At 29.2% G+C, this 18,099-nt stretch overlaps 1 protein-coding gene across 1 annotated transcript in view; it reads right to left on the reverse strand.

The window, feature by feature from the left end:
* Positions 1 to 18,099, reverse strand: part of LOC111621249 (microprocessor complex subunit DGCR8-like) — an 87,406-nt gene that overhangs the window by 6,082 nt on the left and 63,225 nt on the right. The window contains exons 8-12 of the mRNA XM_023363330.1: positions 17,623 to 17,724; positions 10,043 to 10,230; positions 9,811 to 9,911; positions 5,980 to 6,079; positions 2,522 to 2,578 (exon numbers count right to left, since the gene is read on the reverse strand). Of these exons, the coding sequence (XP_023219098.1) occupies positions 2,522 to 2,578; positions 5,980 to 6,079; positions 9,811 to 9,911; positions 10,043 to 10,230; positions 17,623 to 17,724 (548 nt within the window). The remainder of the gene's footprint in view (positions 1 to 2,521; positions 2,579 to 5,979; positions 6,080 to 9,810; positions 9,912 to 10,042; positions 10,231 to 17,622; positions 17,725 to 18,099) is intronic.

Raw genomic sequence — 18,099 nt, forward strand, 5'->3', positions numbered from 1 at the left:
ATACAGATTATAAAGAGAAATTACTATAAAAACAGGATCTCGAGATATTAAATTATAGTTATTATTGAAATATGGAGAGTTCAGCTGTTTTCTCGGAAGAAATTGCCGACTTTTGAGTTTTAAATATGATAAAATAGCAAAATGATTGGATTCTAACATAGTTATCACTTTGGTACTAGTTAAATATGTGCCTTCTCACATTTCTGCACTTCAAATTTCAAGGTGTATAATATTGCCGAATTATTTACAAATTTATCAGAATTCTATGATTGAACTAATATCTCCAGATATAACCTTCTTGATAAAGAGCACTGAGTTCAGCGTTAATACGATTTTTCTTATATCGCAAGTACTTTCGACGAGTATTATATCGTCGTCTTCAGGCGAAAAAAAGAACAAATTTGAATTAGAACGTGCAGAATGTTCCAAGTAGAAAACGGAAAAAAATTCTTTTTTTTCTTGTCAATTTCTAAATTATAGCGTTCGGTAATTCCGTTGGTCACGTGCACCAAGCTTTTGCCGGCGTTCGAAATATCTTAAATCCACACGACTAGCAGCGCATGCGTTGACGAGCGATCGTACTAATTGTGCGACTCTTGGCGCTTTTTGCTATTTAAACGCTGGTATAAAGTAACCCATATTTCGGGCAAGTCCAGTGTGGGGACGTTGCATGCGTCTGTGGTCATTGTAAGGAGCGCTTCCCAAATAAATGTAATTCTTCTGTTGTTACAGCTCCTGAGCAACGCTGTTTTTGACCATAACGGGTTATAGCCCTGCTGTAGAACTTTTCTGGCAAGCTCTGTGGTCTGTCTTCCTTTGTTTATATCATCTTGATGTTCTGCGATACGGCAAGCGAGCATTCTTGTCGTTGCCCCTATATACTTCTCAATTGTCCCCGTTATTGGATTTTCCAGTTGCACTGCGTATATTCCCGATTTTTCTAAAACGTCGACTTTATCCCGATCATTGCATATACTCCTGCGTAGGTTGGGTAGGGTAGTTAAAGGAAGAGTAAAGCTGTATCGCCGGAAAATACGGCTAATAAGTATGGACGGTGCTCCTAGGTACGGCAGTGCTGATTGTACTCTAGACATTTCTTTTTTGCTATGTAGTGTGGTAAATGGGAAAAGGGAATCTTTTACCCTACGTAGTACATGCGTAAATTTGGCACTTGTGAATCCAGCATGCTACTTCCCTCATCGTAAGCTCTAATAAAAGTCGAACTGGAAATCGTAAGAACGGCAGTACATTACGCTGGATTCACAAGTGCCAAATTTATCAAGAAGGTTATACAATTTTGGTGTGAGTTTTATTTATTTATCTATTTCTATCTCCAGATATTTTAACAGGAATGGCAAAGCAATTGGGTATAATTTTTGTAAAGATGGAAATAATGTCCATTTGTGGTAAAAATGTTGAATAAATGGTATGACAAAGAGTGTAGTTTAATGAAAAGGAAACTGAAACGGTTACTTAATAACATGGAGGAAAAGAGATAAAGCTGATTTTTTTTTCTTGTGTATAAAAAAAACAACTCTCTTCATCATAAAAAGAAAAATGATAATAAGCAGTCTATTCAAATTCTGATGATAAACTAGGAATTCTAAAACATTTTGGTCTATTGTCAGAGAAAAATTCAGAAAACAAAAGCCATTTATTTCTTCCAGCAATATCAATTGGTTTTCATATTACTCTAAAAAATTTGATTTGAATGTGAGTTTATATGGGCCATCATTTGAGTCCTTAAACATAAACATGTTAAGTATTACACCCTATAACAAAATTTTGGACTCTGATATTGTTTTTGAAGAATTAAAAAATGTAGTAGCTAAATTTAAATGTAATAAGGCACTTGGTTATAGATCCGATTAGAGCAGAATGTTTTAAACATTCCTGATTATCAATTCTTGAAAATTTTAACCTGTTTAATAAAATTAAAAGAATGCAAATTTTTCAAATAGTTGGATTGAAATTCTGATATTACCCATACATAAAAGAGTTGTTATTTCCAACTTCAAAAATGATTATCCAATTTCACTAGTTCCAGTAATTGGCAGATTAGTTATGGTTATTTTGAATTCTTTTGGTTAATGAAAGGAAAATATTATATCAAGAACAATCAGGATTTAGAGAAGGATTTTCTTTAAACCAAATATTTATATTAAATGGCTTAATACAGGAACAGCTTAGGTAGCAAAGATGAGAATTATATGCAGTGTTTATCAATTTTAAAGCTGCATTTGACAGCATATCAAACTGTCTGGTCTTTAGTATGAACATTGTTATTAATATACATGTATTTCCTCCTTGTAATGGACAAATATGTCTAATACAATACATAAATAAATATTATTGAGATATGTGAGATATTAAAATTAGTTATTTTTATCAGTGTTAATGCACACCATAATCTCGGAAAATTAGAAATCATAGTTTAAGTTATATTTTTTAGACAAACATTAAATGTTTGTGCGTTAATTATTTATTTATTTATTTGGTAAATTGAATTGTTTTTACACACCTGAAGAATAGCTTGTGAAGCACGCTGTTTTCCATCTCTCTTATTTTTACAAACAACCTAAAAATAATAATAATAAAATAATTTTAATAAATATTATATCATTTATTGAAATTATTAAAAAATATATTTTATTTAGGCATATTTTTTCTAAGCTGATATTAGAATGCTTTGTTTATGATTACTTAGTACAAAAAACATTTACAACTGAGAAGTTATATAGAGGCTAAATGTATTTACTTTTATCTCTATATTTTAATAATTGTACAGCCAAGGACATAAAAGCATTTCCTACTGCTTTCAAGAATTTTGAATCTGGGTTAGAACTTAGATTCTGTCCTTCACTATCCAGCTAAGTTCATTGTTAGCATGACCAAACCCAAAATGCAAATATAAAGATCCTCTTAATGCTCCAAAAAACTTTGTACATATTCAAGTGAAATCTACTTTATAAGATGTTTCCAGGATATTTATATTATATTACATAAAGTATAACATCTTTTCATTACAAAAGAAAATAAATAAGAACATAATTTTTTGATAAAATGAAACCGTGTTGTGACTCTTCTTTGATTCTTAAACTAAATAAAGATAATATATATTAAAAGTTGAATTGTGAGGTTTCAAATATTAAATATAATTATCAAACTATATATATATATATGTACATTTTTCACAGTAAAATATCAAAATCAATAATTTTACAAATTACCTAATCATATTAACAGATTAATGAGAAATATTTTTTGAAATTGTGTTATAATTTTCCTTTTCTAATTTAACGATACATTGTATTTCTGAAAATATTTTATGAAATTTTAATATAAAATAAATTATTAATTAAAAGAGCATTGATCACATCAAAATTCATTTTGTGTGGTCACACATGTGCACGTATGTATATATAGGGTGTTATGTATATGAGAAACTCTTATGGGTCCAGATCCATAGGAGTTTCTCATCTTGCTGTTCCTTTCATTACAGGGAAACGACGTCACTGACTACAAAGGAATGAATTCAAGTGATTTTGATGATGGGAACATGCAGTCACCAAGAAGTGACCAGAAAATTCAATAGGCTCCATCCACACTGTGGACCAATTGCACACAAATGTGTTGGTAAACTTGTTGCCAAATTTAAGTAAACTGTTGCAAGATGCAGTGGATACTGATCTTGGAGATCTTGATATTGTCAAAGGAACTTCTGTAAACTCAGTGCAAAATGCTTTCCTTGTCCATAACAGTTCTTGGCAGTCTGCTGCAAGGGCTGTCATGTAAGTTCCCAGTTTCCTTAAATACATTTATTTTTTTTTGCACGCATGAGCTTACCAATATACTGTGTGATTGGTTCATGGTCAGGATGGAGCCTATTGAATTTTCTGGTCACTTCTTGGTGACTGCATGTCCCCACCACCAAAAATCACTTGAATTCGTTCCTCTGTAGTCACTGATAATATCATTTCATTCATTACATGGAAACAATATGAGAAACTTCTATGGGTCCAGACTTACAGAACATCCTGCATACATAATTCAAAAGCATGATTATAATTATTTTTATTACATGTATCCAACAGGCAATCTCTTTTAAGTTTTTGCACAATTTTAATAATTTTAATCATTTCAATGGATTTCTGGCTAGTAATATATTCTGAATAATTACAAAAGCAATTAACATTTAATCTACATAAATTTAGGAAACAATTTTGATAATAACTTCTCTTTATAATTTTAAAATATATTGTAAAGCAGGAAGAAATTAACTTCTCATCTATATAAAAAAGTGCTACTAGTTCTATTTAACAATATTTATATTTTATTTCTTAAATTTTGTTATTTGTAAAAATAAAATCAAAGATAAAATAAATATTTTGGGTTTAGTTTTGAACATAAAATTCTTTTCTGTACAATTAAATGAGTTGTTACTGTTTTAAGAAGAATTTAGAAAGAGGAAACGGGAAGAGGAAAGAACAAATGATTATTGGTTTTTAAATAGAAGAACCTCTAAGATGCTAGAATTCCAGAATTCTAGAAAGATACTAAAATACCAATAAAACTGGAAATTTCTTCCTATAGTCATATTTATACTACAGGTATAATTAATCCTATTTTCTTAAAGTCAATTACAGTAAAAAACAAAACTGAGATATATAATTTTATTGTCAGTGAAATAATATGAAAAACATCTTATATTTCTGATTTCTGTTTTATTTTTCTTTATGCTGTCAAACCTCGGTTTTCAAACAATTTGTTCCTAGAAGCTGTTCAAAACCAAACCAAAGGTTTCCATAAGAAACAATATAAAATAAATTAATCCGTTGCTCACCACTGAAATGAAGCCTTTTTTTTACCTTTTTTGCTGTATTTCACCCATAAAAATGCCTACAAAAGCAATATAATATTGTATATAATAAATTTTTGTTATTTAATTTGACTTAAGCACCTTAAAAACTGTGTTAATTGACATTCACATAATATAAATGGCATCCAAGAATTCATTTTTAATTAATTTGATTTAGATTCACTGCAGCACATACAAAAAAATGGTAGTAGTATCTTTACCGCATGCACACTGAAATCTAATTTAAATAGCAATGTCATCAATGATTCATGTTATGATGTCTAATGACTGACACGGGAAATCTTGGCACCACTAAGGCCAAGACTCCACTTGCATAAAAATGAGTATAAAAACATTTGCCTTAATAGTTTTTAGTAATGTTACCCGTGATATTTTTCACTGGTCTAGGATGTAAAAGGAGCATAAAGTAAGTTGAGCAGTGTTCAACTCTTGATGCAAATATGTCTGTAAAACAGTACCATCAACCAATCAGAAGTCAGTGGAATCTATATCACCATGACATGGTGAGAAAACTGGGGGAAAACAAACTTTTATGTATGTTTTCTCATGGCTACTTCATAAAGACCTAGATTTATCAAAAACATTCAAAAGTATCAATGTATCTATGATAAGAGGCATCTCAATTATAAGAATGGATACCTAGAAGAAGCAATATGGATGGCTATAGGAAAATCCTTCAATTTAGGTGACTATATAATAAATAAGCTAAGCATAATATTTTAGTATAGTGCAATATAGTATCTTAATAAAAGATATGGTTTCCCATTAGAATAAGCTTTTAATTTTAACCTTAAAATAATCTTGACCTTTGACCTAGACCTTAAGATCAAGGGTATATCTGAATGTAAAATTTCCTGCTCTTTCCATTTCCAGGGTCAAAAACATGTTCTCATTGAAAAAAACAGACTTGACCTCCAAATGACCTTGAAGGTCAAGGTAAAGGTCATGTCTGAGGTCACCAATTGATTGCCCTCGACACCCTATAACTTTTGTCTATACGTTTTTCCAAAATAATGAGATCCTATTAAGATATTTCATTGTCTCAAGATAAAAAATACACCCTGTATAATTTGTTTCACTATATAATTTTCAATACTTACACTTGCAGTGTGTTTTCCTACAGTTATCCTAAACTCATTCTTTTGATGTTTAAGATTTTGCATATCAAATTTAATCTGGGTATCTCCCATTCCATAATTCCTATCAGGAATAAGAAAAATTATAATTTAAAAGCATTAATCAATTCAAATTAATTGTTAATATACACAGTATCTACATTTTTAAACATATTACAGTAGAGCATCGTTTATCCAAAAGCTGATTATCTGAAACATCGGTTAACCAAAAGCATTCCAGTCGGCAAATTAAAATTTTCTTTAGTGCTGTGGTGCTGCAATCTTTGGCTATATCTTGGACTACTCCAATATTTTTTTTGTTTGTGTGTGTGTGTGTGTTTTAAGCTGGCAGCACTGGCACTTGTGTGGTGTTCTTCTGAGGACTGTGTCATGCTAAATTGAATGCTTTTATACTAGATTAACTTCTAAAGTATAATTTTTTTTTTGTTTTTATATTTTTCAATATATTTATTTTGTTTGTACAAAATAAAGAAATAATCTTTAATGATACAATAGCCACGATTATTATTTTAAAAAGTTTACATTAGGCTTAACATTGACGAAAATTCAATGCAAAGCGACATGCAACGAAGAAAAATTTCAACACGGGAGAGGTTAATATATTTTTTCTTACTAATTGGTTATCTGAAAAATAAGTTATCTGAACAACCTCAGTCCCCAGTTGATTCAGATAAACGACGCTCTACTGTATATTTAATTTTGAATATAATGGACAATTAATATTACATATATTAACAAATAATTTATAGAAACATTGAAAAGATTAATATAAAAATTTAAACAAAATCATGGTTTATTAATTAATAATGGCAATCATTATAAATTATGTGAAAAAATTGTTGCGATTAAAAATATAAGGGATATTTTTTAAATAAGGTCCATTTTTTAATAAGAAGAAAAATACTATAAATATCATTAAAATATATTTTTTCCCATATTCTACATAATTTCCATTTTTGTTCAAACATTTGTCAAACCGCTCAAAAATTTTTTTAATTCCAACTTCAAAGAAATCTGCCACGCTGCTTGTTCTGTATGGCACGGCAGGGTTTTTTAAAATCACACAATAAGCATCAGAATTGATTGTTGTGCCTCTTGGCATAAAATCCACTAACAAAGTCCCTTTCCTGTCCCAAAAGACAGTTACTGTGATCTTTCGTGCTGAAATCGAATAACAGATTGTATCTTAGTCGGTGGGCGACTCAATTTTCTTAAACATTATATACTTCTACAGTTGCAAATGGCATCTAAACATGGGCAAAGCATGCTGAAAGCAGATGCTCATGCACACTGTTGTAATCGCGCATCATTCTCAATCTCACTCTCATTCACAAACAAACCTTATTTAAAAAATAACCCTTGTATATCGAAAAATTTCATTTTGCTTTTCATATTTATATTGTGCTATCTTTACTGATGTGTAACAAGCTATTATAACAGTTAAATATAATTATTCACAATCAAATATATTCAGCAATAAACAAATTCTGAAATATAAACAGGTAGAAATGATTACTGATATGGATGAGTAGTATTTTTCAAAGATAATGTCTATATACAGGGTGTATCTAAATTGGTGTCAGGAACATATCCCTACATTACAAAAAGTTCATATGAACATGAGTCTGAAAACCCTCCATTAAGGAGTTGGGAGGTATAGATTTTATTGCTGATGGTATTGTACATGTGAGGCATTTAACAACATAGATTTATAAAAATTGCTCACAGTGACCTCCTCCTCCTTCAATGCATGTTCCATGCTTTGCCATACTCTGTTGAAAATTCCTGGAGTGTTTTGAATTTGGTCAAAGTCATTTTGGATATTAATTATTATTGCCTTACTGTCCTTATTCAATTTATTATATATTTGTCAGCGTGGACATTAATCATTAACAGGACAATTATACTGGTGTTAAGCATTCACACAAGAATGAGGAAATGTTTTTAGAGAAAACAGACTCTCTTTATTATTAAGCTTCCTGAAGTATTGTTATACAAAGGCCTAAAATCGTCATAATAAAATTTAGTATCAGAAGAAGGGATTTTAAACAAGACATCACTGTTACCATGTTTCTCAATGTAAGATGTAGTGGCACTAAACAAAAATGAAATTTTTAATAATCAGTGATATTGTTGTTTTGTAACAGTCAAAATGGCATTTTTTTTAGTCGAAGGCACTACATCTTACATTGAGAAACATGGCAACGGCGATGTCTTGTTTAAAATACCTTCTTCTGATACTAAATTTTATTGTGACAATTTTAGGCCTTTGTATAACAATAATTCAGGAAACTTAATAAAGTCTGTTTTCTCTAAAAACATTTCCTCATTCTTGTGTGAATGCTTAACACCAGTGTAATTGTCCTGTTAATGATTAATGTCCAGATTGACAAATATATAATCATTTTGGATATGCTCCCTCAGAACATTGACATTAGATACAGTACATTGTTTGGTAATGTTATGGAAGTTACTCTGAATAACACAAAATAGAAAAAACAAGACAGACAAAACAAAAGAAATGACAACACCAACTATAAAGAAGAAAGTGCGTAAAAATGCAAGTTTGAAGTGATTTACACGGGTCACTACAGGGAATTCCTTTCATAACTCTCTAACAAAGGATTTTTGGACCTATGTTCATATGAACTTTTTGTAGTGTTTTGGTATCAGGAACACATCCCTACATTTATGGACACCAATTTAGATACATCCTGTATATTTAATTTCTTATATGACAAATTTTTTCATTTATTTTTTATTTTATAAAATATTTTTAGGAAAACGGTTAAAAATAAATAATNTCGAAATCTTGAATACCTCCGCTCTCGACTGTGTTATCTACACTAGCCATTCTGGCAGTTGTGCAGTTTAGGGGGTACGGCTGTGTTGATGTAAATAAATATAATTCAATTTTGTTTAAGACATGAAAGAGATTAGGCCATTTAAAAACAGAGCAGTATTATTAGTTGTATATTGCATTGTTATACGTTATTATATGTTGATTTTAATTAATATTTAAAATGGAATAATGTTTTAATATTTCTATATGCAATAAATAGTTATATTTTTAACTGATTTAATATATTCTTCTGCTAAGTGAAAACAAAAATTTTAATTGCATATTCATCTGATGTAGAAATATAAGTTTATACTAACTTGATACAGTAAAACCTCAATTTAACAGACTAATTCAGGTAAAAGGGTGTTTATTATATAATAAAGTAGGTTTTCTGAAGGCACAAGTTAAAAAATTGACAAATTAGTTAGTTCATCCATTTTTACTTATGTAGATATGTTTGTGTAATTAAAATTAAGTACTATAAGAAGTTTAATTTCACAAGAAAGTTTCATTTCTACATCTCTTACTGCTTATGTACTCATTATAGTTCTGAGACTAATAAACAAACATTTTTTGGAAAATACATTTTAATTATTTATTTGTTTAGTTAAATACAATGTTCTTAAGAGCAGTGATGCTTGGATTTGAAAAAAAATAACCTGTTATAAAAAGCATTTTAAATTTTTATGTAATTGAATTATGTATGGCACATGGATCAGAAAGTTTGTCCATTAAATCAAGGTTTTACTGTATTTAATATTTTTGAAGAATTTTCACATCTTAAAAATATATAAAGGGACATGTTTTATAATTTATATATTATAATATTCAAAAATATAATTTTATTAATTCTATTACTTACAAACTTCTATTAATGTTGTTAATAACAATTATAAGGCAATTATAATTCTGCAAATTTCCAATGATATATTATTTTTATGTAAATAAAATACCTTTTTAAGCATTCTAACAAAATCTGATATGGAGATGGTTGACCAGCTTTTGCACATAGATCACTTATTCTTGGATCTTCTACACGAACTTCATCAAAAAACTATAAATAATATATATTCATTATTTCAATCTCCAAGATGTGTCAACTTTGCTAACTTGATAAATTTTATTAAGGAAATGTTTAAGAGATTTAACCATACTGTATTATGATTTGTTGCAGTTTCAACTCACTTGTACATCTTGTTGAGGATCATCTGTACTTTTATAATCTTTATGAACACTCTTCATTTGAGGTATTAATATTTCAAGAGTTGCCTTAGCAGCTTCAGATTTAGCTTGTTTTTTGCTACTTCCGTATCCTGTACCATATTCCATATCATTTATAACGACCACAGCTCCGTAAGGAGTACTAGCATTTTCTGAAACAAAGAATTTTTCAAATTAGAATTTTTGCAATGTATTTATTTAATTAGTAATCAAAAACTTTTTCTTCTGAAATTATTAGTAATAAAATTATATAAACAAAGTTTGTCAAATTTTAAAAATTTCTCAAATTTATAATGTGTGTATAAAATTAAACTAATTCATAACCTGAGTATACAAATTAATAAATGCCTTATAATATAAAAATCTCTATTAAAATTACTATTTATATTTATTTAATATTTAAAAAGATTAATGACATTCCTCAAATAGTTATTGCAGAATCAATAACAAATTAGACTTCTACAGTCTATTTTTCATTGCAATTTATGTTAAGAGAGAAAAGACAGGTAGTGAATGATAAATATTAACAAATACTTAAAATGCAGTTGATTTTGGGTACAAATGGCGTATTCTAAAAACAAAAATGCTGTCGGAGATAACTGAAATTTTTTTGAAATTGAGTTTGTGGTGTGGAAGAAAGGGATAAATGCTTATCTATCCAATGGTAAACAATTCAAGAAGTTGTCTTCATCTACTATTCAGTTTGGTGGTAGAAGAAGGCAACTTGTGACACAGATGTAACATACATAAAAAAAACTTTGAACTTACATTGTTCATCATCATCATTTTGTTAGTTACCTCCTTCTTCTATTAAGCCCTTCAACTATTTTGAGTGTTTGAAAATAATGTCTGCATTAATAAAATTAAAATTTTATAATGTTACTACTGTATGTTTGTTAAATTGTATAAATAAAATAAGTGTTTTAAATAAAGCTTTGGATTAATTTTATATTTGAAATTCTGATGCATTTGAAGTCATATCTGTAGTATGCCTAAGACAACTTTGTGATTATTCCTTTAGTTTAATATAAAATGAAAATATCTCTTCTTATTACATTTAATCAAATATGCTTTTTTAGTTAGAAAATATTCAATGCAAAGTTACACAAGCAGTTTTATTTAATTCTGTTAGCTTTTCATACTGTTAATTGAATTTAAAAGTATGAAAAATTATCAAAATTAAATTTGTATTTAATATCTTGTAAGTCTGTTGATTGTTTAGACATACATACATACATACTTTATTAGCAGGACATTAAAATGCAGAATGGGATTTTTTTTTTTATGATGATATGAAACCGTGCTTTACAATTTGTTTATGCTTCTAACACAATAAAGTGCTATAAATTAAGACACTTGGCGGGTTTTCTCATCTTTATTTAGTTGATATGTGTGAACATTTTACACGTTTCGGGCTCTTAAGCCCCTCTTCAGCCAACTAAAACATTAAAAAAGAATATAACATACATATAAAAAAACACAAGTTTCGTAGAATTCATAAAAATATAAAACATACTATGCATACAAGTCTTATAGACTGAAGTAACAGCTTACTTCCTTTTCAGTAACAGTTACTCTTGATATTTTCCAGTAACATTAGCTTATTCATAACCAACTATAATATTAGGGGAGTATATGACACATATATACAAAAGTATACAAAAGTATACATAAGAATCTATAAAACTATCTTCAATTAAGGCATACCTTGAGTACGGTTGTTATTAAAGCTGTGTACGGTTGTTATTAAAGCTGTATACAATTGATTATACCTTTCACTTATAAAACTGTTTTATAAGTGAATATAATTTCAAGCATGTCACAATATTTTGTGCATACTTTTAGTGAAAGTTTATCTATTCAATAAGAAGTTGCCTCAGGGTTGGATATTAAAGTTATATGTAATATGCAAAGAAGTCATTGAATGTTACAAAAAATGTAGTAATACAAGAGACAACAACAGATTACAGGCTAATATTGATAAGACTTCTAACTCAATAACAAAAAAAATCAACAAAACGACCACTCATTTGAAAAGCAGATGTTTTCATCCATTTTTAAAAGGACATCTTCAGGCTGGTGTTCTAATATGAAATTGCACAATTTTTGAACAGACCATAACTTCTGTATTGCTGTTGCTGATTGGTGGAAAGATTGTATATATCAGGGGTGGCCAACCTGCGGCTCGCGAGCTACATGCGGCTCTTTGAAGGATTATTTGTGGCTCTTGATAGATGTACCCGAGTTCCCTTTTTATTTTTGTGTTATTATATTTTAAAAAATTATTATCGTTCCGTATGTGTTTCAAAATGTCTTTTAAATTACTAACAACAAATATGAAAGACTAAGTGCAACGTTGTAACAAATTTCATTTCCGTCCAAGTTAAGAATGATATGACTCATCGAAAACTGCGCGAACGAACATAAACAGTGGCGTAATCATCCGTTATCGACCGACTCCAGACCAATTTTGAATTTTTAAACTGTCATTGCAATGGACAGTTGACATTATGCTCTGGAGGAAACAATTTGTATCACTCTTGCTACGGATATATTTTGAAATCTGGAATTTTTTGCATACCTTTAATTGCGGCTCGCGAAAAATTTCAGATTTTGAAAAATGGCTCGGACTATCAAGGCGCTTGGCCACCCCGGGTATATATAATCTTGCAAAGATTGTGAGATTTATATTGAATTGTTATATATTTTTCACAGATTTGGAATTGTGTTATCTTCCTTATAGTTGATGACTTGTTTTCTTACAGCTGTCTTGTAAATTTCCATTAACTCAAGATATCTGCAGTTCTGTGTAGGATTTTGGTCCTATTAAAATGGACTCCCACAGCCAGAGCTCATACGCCAATGGGTGGTGGCTAATAGGCCTTTAGATATGTCCACTCAGTGTTCCTTTAGATCAGGGATGGTCGACCGCAAAGGTTTTGAAAGTAGCCCATGAAGCTAAAGTTGAACAATTTGCTTTCACTTAAATTAATGTTTAAAAATATTAATTCGATAATTTATTCTTACAATAATAGACTGTCTGTGCAACGTACCCATACTGTTTGTATTTATCCCGATGAACAATGCAAATGAATGTTAACACATGTGCATATAAAAATCCTAAAATTGTTTGTCCATATTCATAGTCGCCCGCAGACTATATTTTACCAAAAAAGTAGCCCCTAAGGGATAAAAGTTTGGCCACACCTGCTTTAGATGGGTGGTGTATCCTCGAATCAGTGGTGGCAATGTAGAAGTTACAATCCATTTGAAAATTGTGCAATTTCATATTAGAACATCAGCCTGGTGATGTCCTTTTAAAAATGAATGAAAAGATTTGCTTTTCAAATGAATGGTTGTTTTGCTGGGTTTTTTGGTTATTGAGTTAAAAGTTTTAACATAGTAATAATTCTTCTTATAAAAAAAGATACAGATGGCTGAAAGTGTTTGCAAAAATTTTAAATCTACTTCAAGAAAAACAATTATAGATCATCTATACTAATATTATAAAGAGGTAATGTTTGTAAGTATGTATGTATGTATGTATGTATGTATGTATGTATGTATGTATGTACTAGCAGACCCCACCACGCATTGTTGTGGCTCAAAATGTATCTATTATAAATGTATAACAATTCCCCTGTGGGGGGGAAGTTTTACAAAAAATTTCTTATTAGTGTACATTGTCTTGACGAACCCTATTAAAATGCAATCAAAAACGCAAAAACCCGCATCTAAAATAATATAATAGAAGTCAAGTTCTTCACAGTAAGCCTTAATTCTGTCCCTCTCCCCGTGCGGGAATATCGAAAAATTCCTTTTTAGTGTACATTCTGTTGACGTACCCTATTAAAACGCAAAAAACCGCATCTTAAATAGTATAAATAGAAGCAGAGTTCTTTACTGTAAGCCTTAATCCTGTCCATCTCCCCCAGTGCAGGAAATTTTGACACGTATATGATATAAAAACACGTGCGCATTCGAATGCAGCATTGTGTGAAAATTTCAAAGGAATCGGTAGGAACAAATGAACATTACATTTTTATTTATATAAATAGATAGATGTTGATCCACTTTAGTTCATTTTCACAGAAAAGCAAACTTAGGGCGTCGTACTCGTAGCGCCATCTGTTGGACATAAAAGCCTTAACCTAGATTATATATTTTAATTTATATGAATGTTTAACGGAATAATATAGAGCCTATGTCCACCCTGAGGTTCCATTCNAAGTATACAAATTCTAAATTAAATTTGTAATATTCACTAAAACTTTTAATCAGGGTTAATAGCAATCAAATGTCATACTATTTTATATTAGTTTAACACAAATATGCACATTTTTAATGTGAAAGGGTCATGGAGGAAAAATAATGATATTACATTTACAGAATAGAATAAAGAATAAACTCAAATAAATGTGTTATATGAAAGATTAGATATATTATATTTTATTGTTAAAATAGTATATTCTATCATTACTTTTATATATAAATATAAAAAAAAATAATCGAAATGTAATAAGTAAATACATTTTATTAGATGTATTTAACTGAAAAGTAATTAACCAGTATTTCCCAATGTGGGGACCATGCCCCACAGGGGGGCAATTCGAAAATGGACTCGTCCAGAGTTTAAGTTAACCATATAGCCACTGTATATATTAGGGTGGGCATAAGAATTTTAGAAAGGCTTAGGTGGGCATAGCACAAAAAAGGTTGGGAAACACTGAATTACATTCACAAATTATTAGATGGGCAACTATTTATGTGATATTTTTCAACAAAACAAAGAACTTCACATTATAATATGGTTGCTGTCTATTGGTTCTTGTATATGAAACATCTCTTTAATCCAATTGTTTTTTCCCCATTTATACAAAAAGCAAAGAACTTGTTGACATCATGCACATTTAACAAATCAAAGATTTTGACAATTATTCTCAACACAAGTTAAACTGCCAGTGTTTAAAAAAAACTTGTTTTACATTTAAAAATTCACATTTTTCATGTGAGAGTCCAGAAGCAAACCATGCATATTTAATCAAATTATTAAATATTGGTGCAGATAATTGATGATGAAAAATAGAATGTAATTTTGTTATGCCATTTCTAGTTGTCCAAAACAATTTTGTTGAAGAATCATTACAAAATAATTGTATAGCATTTAAAATTTCTTTAGCTAGAAGTTTTACTTGTCTATGAAATCTGACATCTAAAGGTTGGCATATAGATGTACACTTTGGTGAAATAATTAGTACTTCACATGAATTTTAATTTATAGATGTTTGAAACACTGTATTATAAATATTAATATTTGTTTATCCACTCCACGAGTCAATTATTAATAATGAGTTTTCTGTTATATTTGGAGATAATACATCTTTTACATAGTTGGTAATAAATGCTGTAGATAATTTGCTAGATGAGCTAGCTGTAATAATAACATTAAACAGTGATCTTTGAACTCTAGGTCAAAACATTCCACAAACCCCTTGTCAGCAAATAACTACATTACCTACAACTTGTCCATTAGCATTAATTAAATATTGAACAGTGTAGGAATGTGTAACTTTATTACTTGGAGAATGTGTAAATCCAATAGTATTTTTTCCCCTTTATATGAAAGTGTTCGTGGTGAAATCATTTCGTATGAAAAACCACACTGATCCATACTGAATATAAAGTTACATGATGGCAATAAATTTTTTACTGTTCTTTGAAATTGCACAGCTTTTATTAAAATATCCTTTTCATTTCCCAATTTCTGTTTTATTTACAAGTTTTGTAATTTTTCGAGATACTAATGTGTATTCTTTTTTATATTGAGCAACCCAGGAATCACTAGATGTAAACTTAATTGAACTATTTAGTTCAAGAAATTTCTGTAATGCCCATATTTTTAATTGATTACCTTTAACAATTTTATAGCTACCTTGCTCTTCCTCAAACATTTGTTTAAAATTCATTTAAGAACATGCTAATGTTTTAATTCTATGTTTGAAATTTAAATTATTTTTTCCCCATTTATATAAATCACTAATATGTTTTAATTCTTTAGCTCCTTTCTGCTGTAATGTAATTTCCATTTTGGATGTTTCTTATGTAAGTTAAGAATTTCTTCTTTTCGTTTTGTTGAGATTATCTTCTTATCAGGTTTTTCATCATCATAAGAGTCTCATTCCAGGTCTTTCTAGGTCTTACTCTCCTTCTTGCCCCTTCCATTGACATTCCCAGGCCTCTTTGCACTGGGACTGTTTCTGGTTAGCATTGCATATGTCCAAACCACCACATGTAGATTTTTTCCTCAGTTTTTCTTCTATCTCCATGATGCACAAGCTTCCCAATGTAACTGATCATCTTATCTTTCCTTGTGACACCACTCATCCATCTCAGCATCTACATTTCTGGAATATGCATCTTCTGTACCTGTATACTTATATAACGAACGAACTGGATAAATATATTACTAAATTTTGACAATCTTAGATATTATCAAATTATTTATGTAAAGAAATTACTTTCTATATTTTAACTGAATATATATTTAACATAATCAGAAACCTAACCTCTTTTTGTATTATTCCCAGTAGAAGTACCTTTTTCAGGAGCGACAGGAAGAGGACACGTAATCAATTTGGTTCCTTCTGGCTGTAAAATACGAAATACCTCATAATTATTACAGAAAATTATAATCAATATTCCAAACAATTTTATTGACTTTTTATACCTAAAATAAAATTTTTTTTTATAAATTATTTTTAATTATAATTAAATTTCATATAATATATTTAACTGTTTATCATTACAAATATTCATAATGAATCCCTTTTAAGAAATTATTTTTAAGTTTATTATTTGTACTTGTCAATTATCTGATATGAATTATTTTAAATTTAAAAATTATAGTAAATAATCATTAATGTTTATCGTCAATTAATGAACAGAAATGAATNTTCAAAAAATTCCCCCCCACGGGGAAGTGTTATAAATTTATAATAGATACATTTTGAGCCACAACAACGCGTGGCAGGGTCTGCTAGTTTTATATAAGTTTATATGTAAACAATTAAACCTCTAAATAAATTAAGAGCTTTTTAACATAATATAATGTTAAAAATGTTGATTTTCTTATTTCCTTTCTAATAATGGGCAATTCTCAAAAACAAACGTTTTACAATTCCCTGCAATTACTATTAAAAGTGTCACTATAATTATTATTATTTCGACTGTTTACCACTTGTATTCTGTAATCAATATTTTAATATCTTTTCTTTATTGTAATCCAAATGAAAATAAACACAAGTTTCCTTTAAGAAAAATATATCTATTAGATACTTTAATTGCTACCTTTTATGTAAGGATTAACTTTTTAGTATAAAAATAAGTATCATAATTTTATTAAAAAATGAATGTGTTACTATACACAATATTGCTATAAGATTTTAAATATGTATATGAATTGCCAATTAAATAAACCCATCAGAGAATTCTTAATAAATTTTCTTTTAAAAATGTAAATTAAACCTCAGTTATATATATCTTACCTAATTCTTTAAAAGTATATCGTGGCTGCACTCTCATTGCATGCTGAACATATTCATGAAGAATACAAACATAGGATTTTCCACTAGGATTCATTACAAATTCTGAAATATAAAATGATAATTATAAATTTTACCACTTTTCAATTTTTCAAATAATATGAATTTTTAAAACCATAACAATTTCTAGTAATACAGTAGAGTCTCGAAAACTCGGCCTAATGTGGACCAAAGGGAGGCTGAGTTTGTGAAAATGCCGGGTTATTGGGAATGGAGTTAAAAAAAATAAGTACGAGTGTTTCCTCAGAAAATACTGTACTGTACTTGTATGTATTGTTTACTTGAGAATACAACAGAGAATAAACTGCCCAAATACCCTTAAACAAAGGAAAAGTACATCCTTTATGAAGGCATAGAGCCTTTACTACATGAAAATGAAAATTAATGAATACACTGTGTACAGTAATTTACCTGATAAGA

Source organism: Centruroides sculpturatus, unplaced genomic scaffold (genome assembly GCF_000671375.1).
Source record: "Centruroides sculpturatus isolate CEXI.00-Female unplaced genomic scaffold, Cexi_2.0 scaffold283, whole genome shotgun sequence".
NCBI lineage: Eukaryota > Metazoa > Arthropoda > Arachnida > Scorpiones > Buthidae > Centruroides > Centruroides sculpturatus.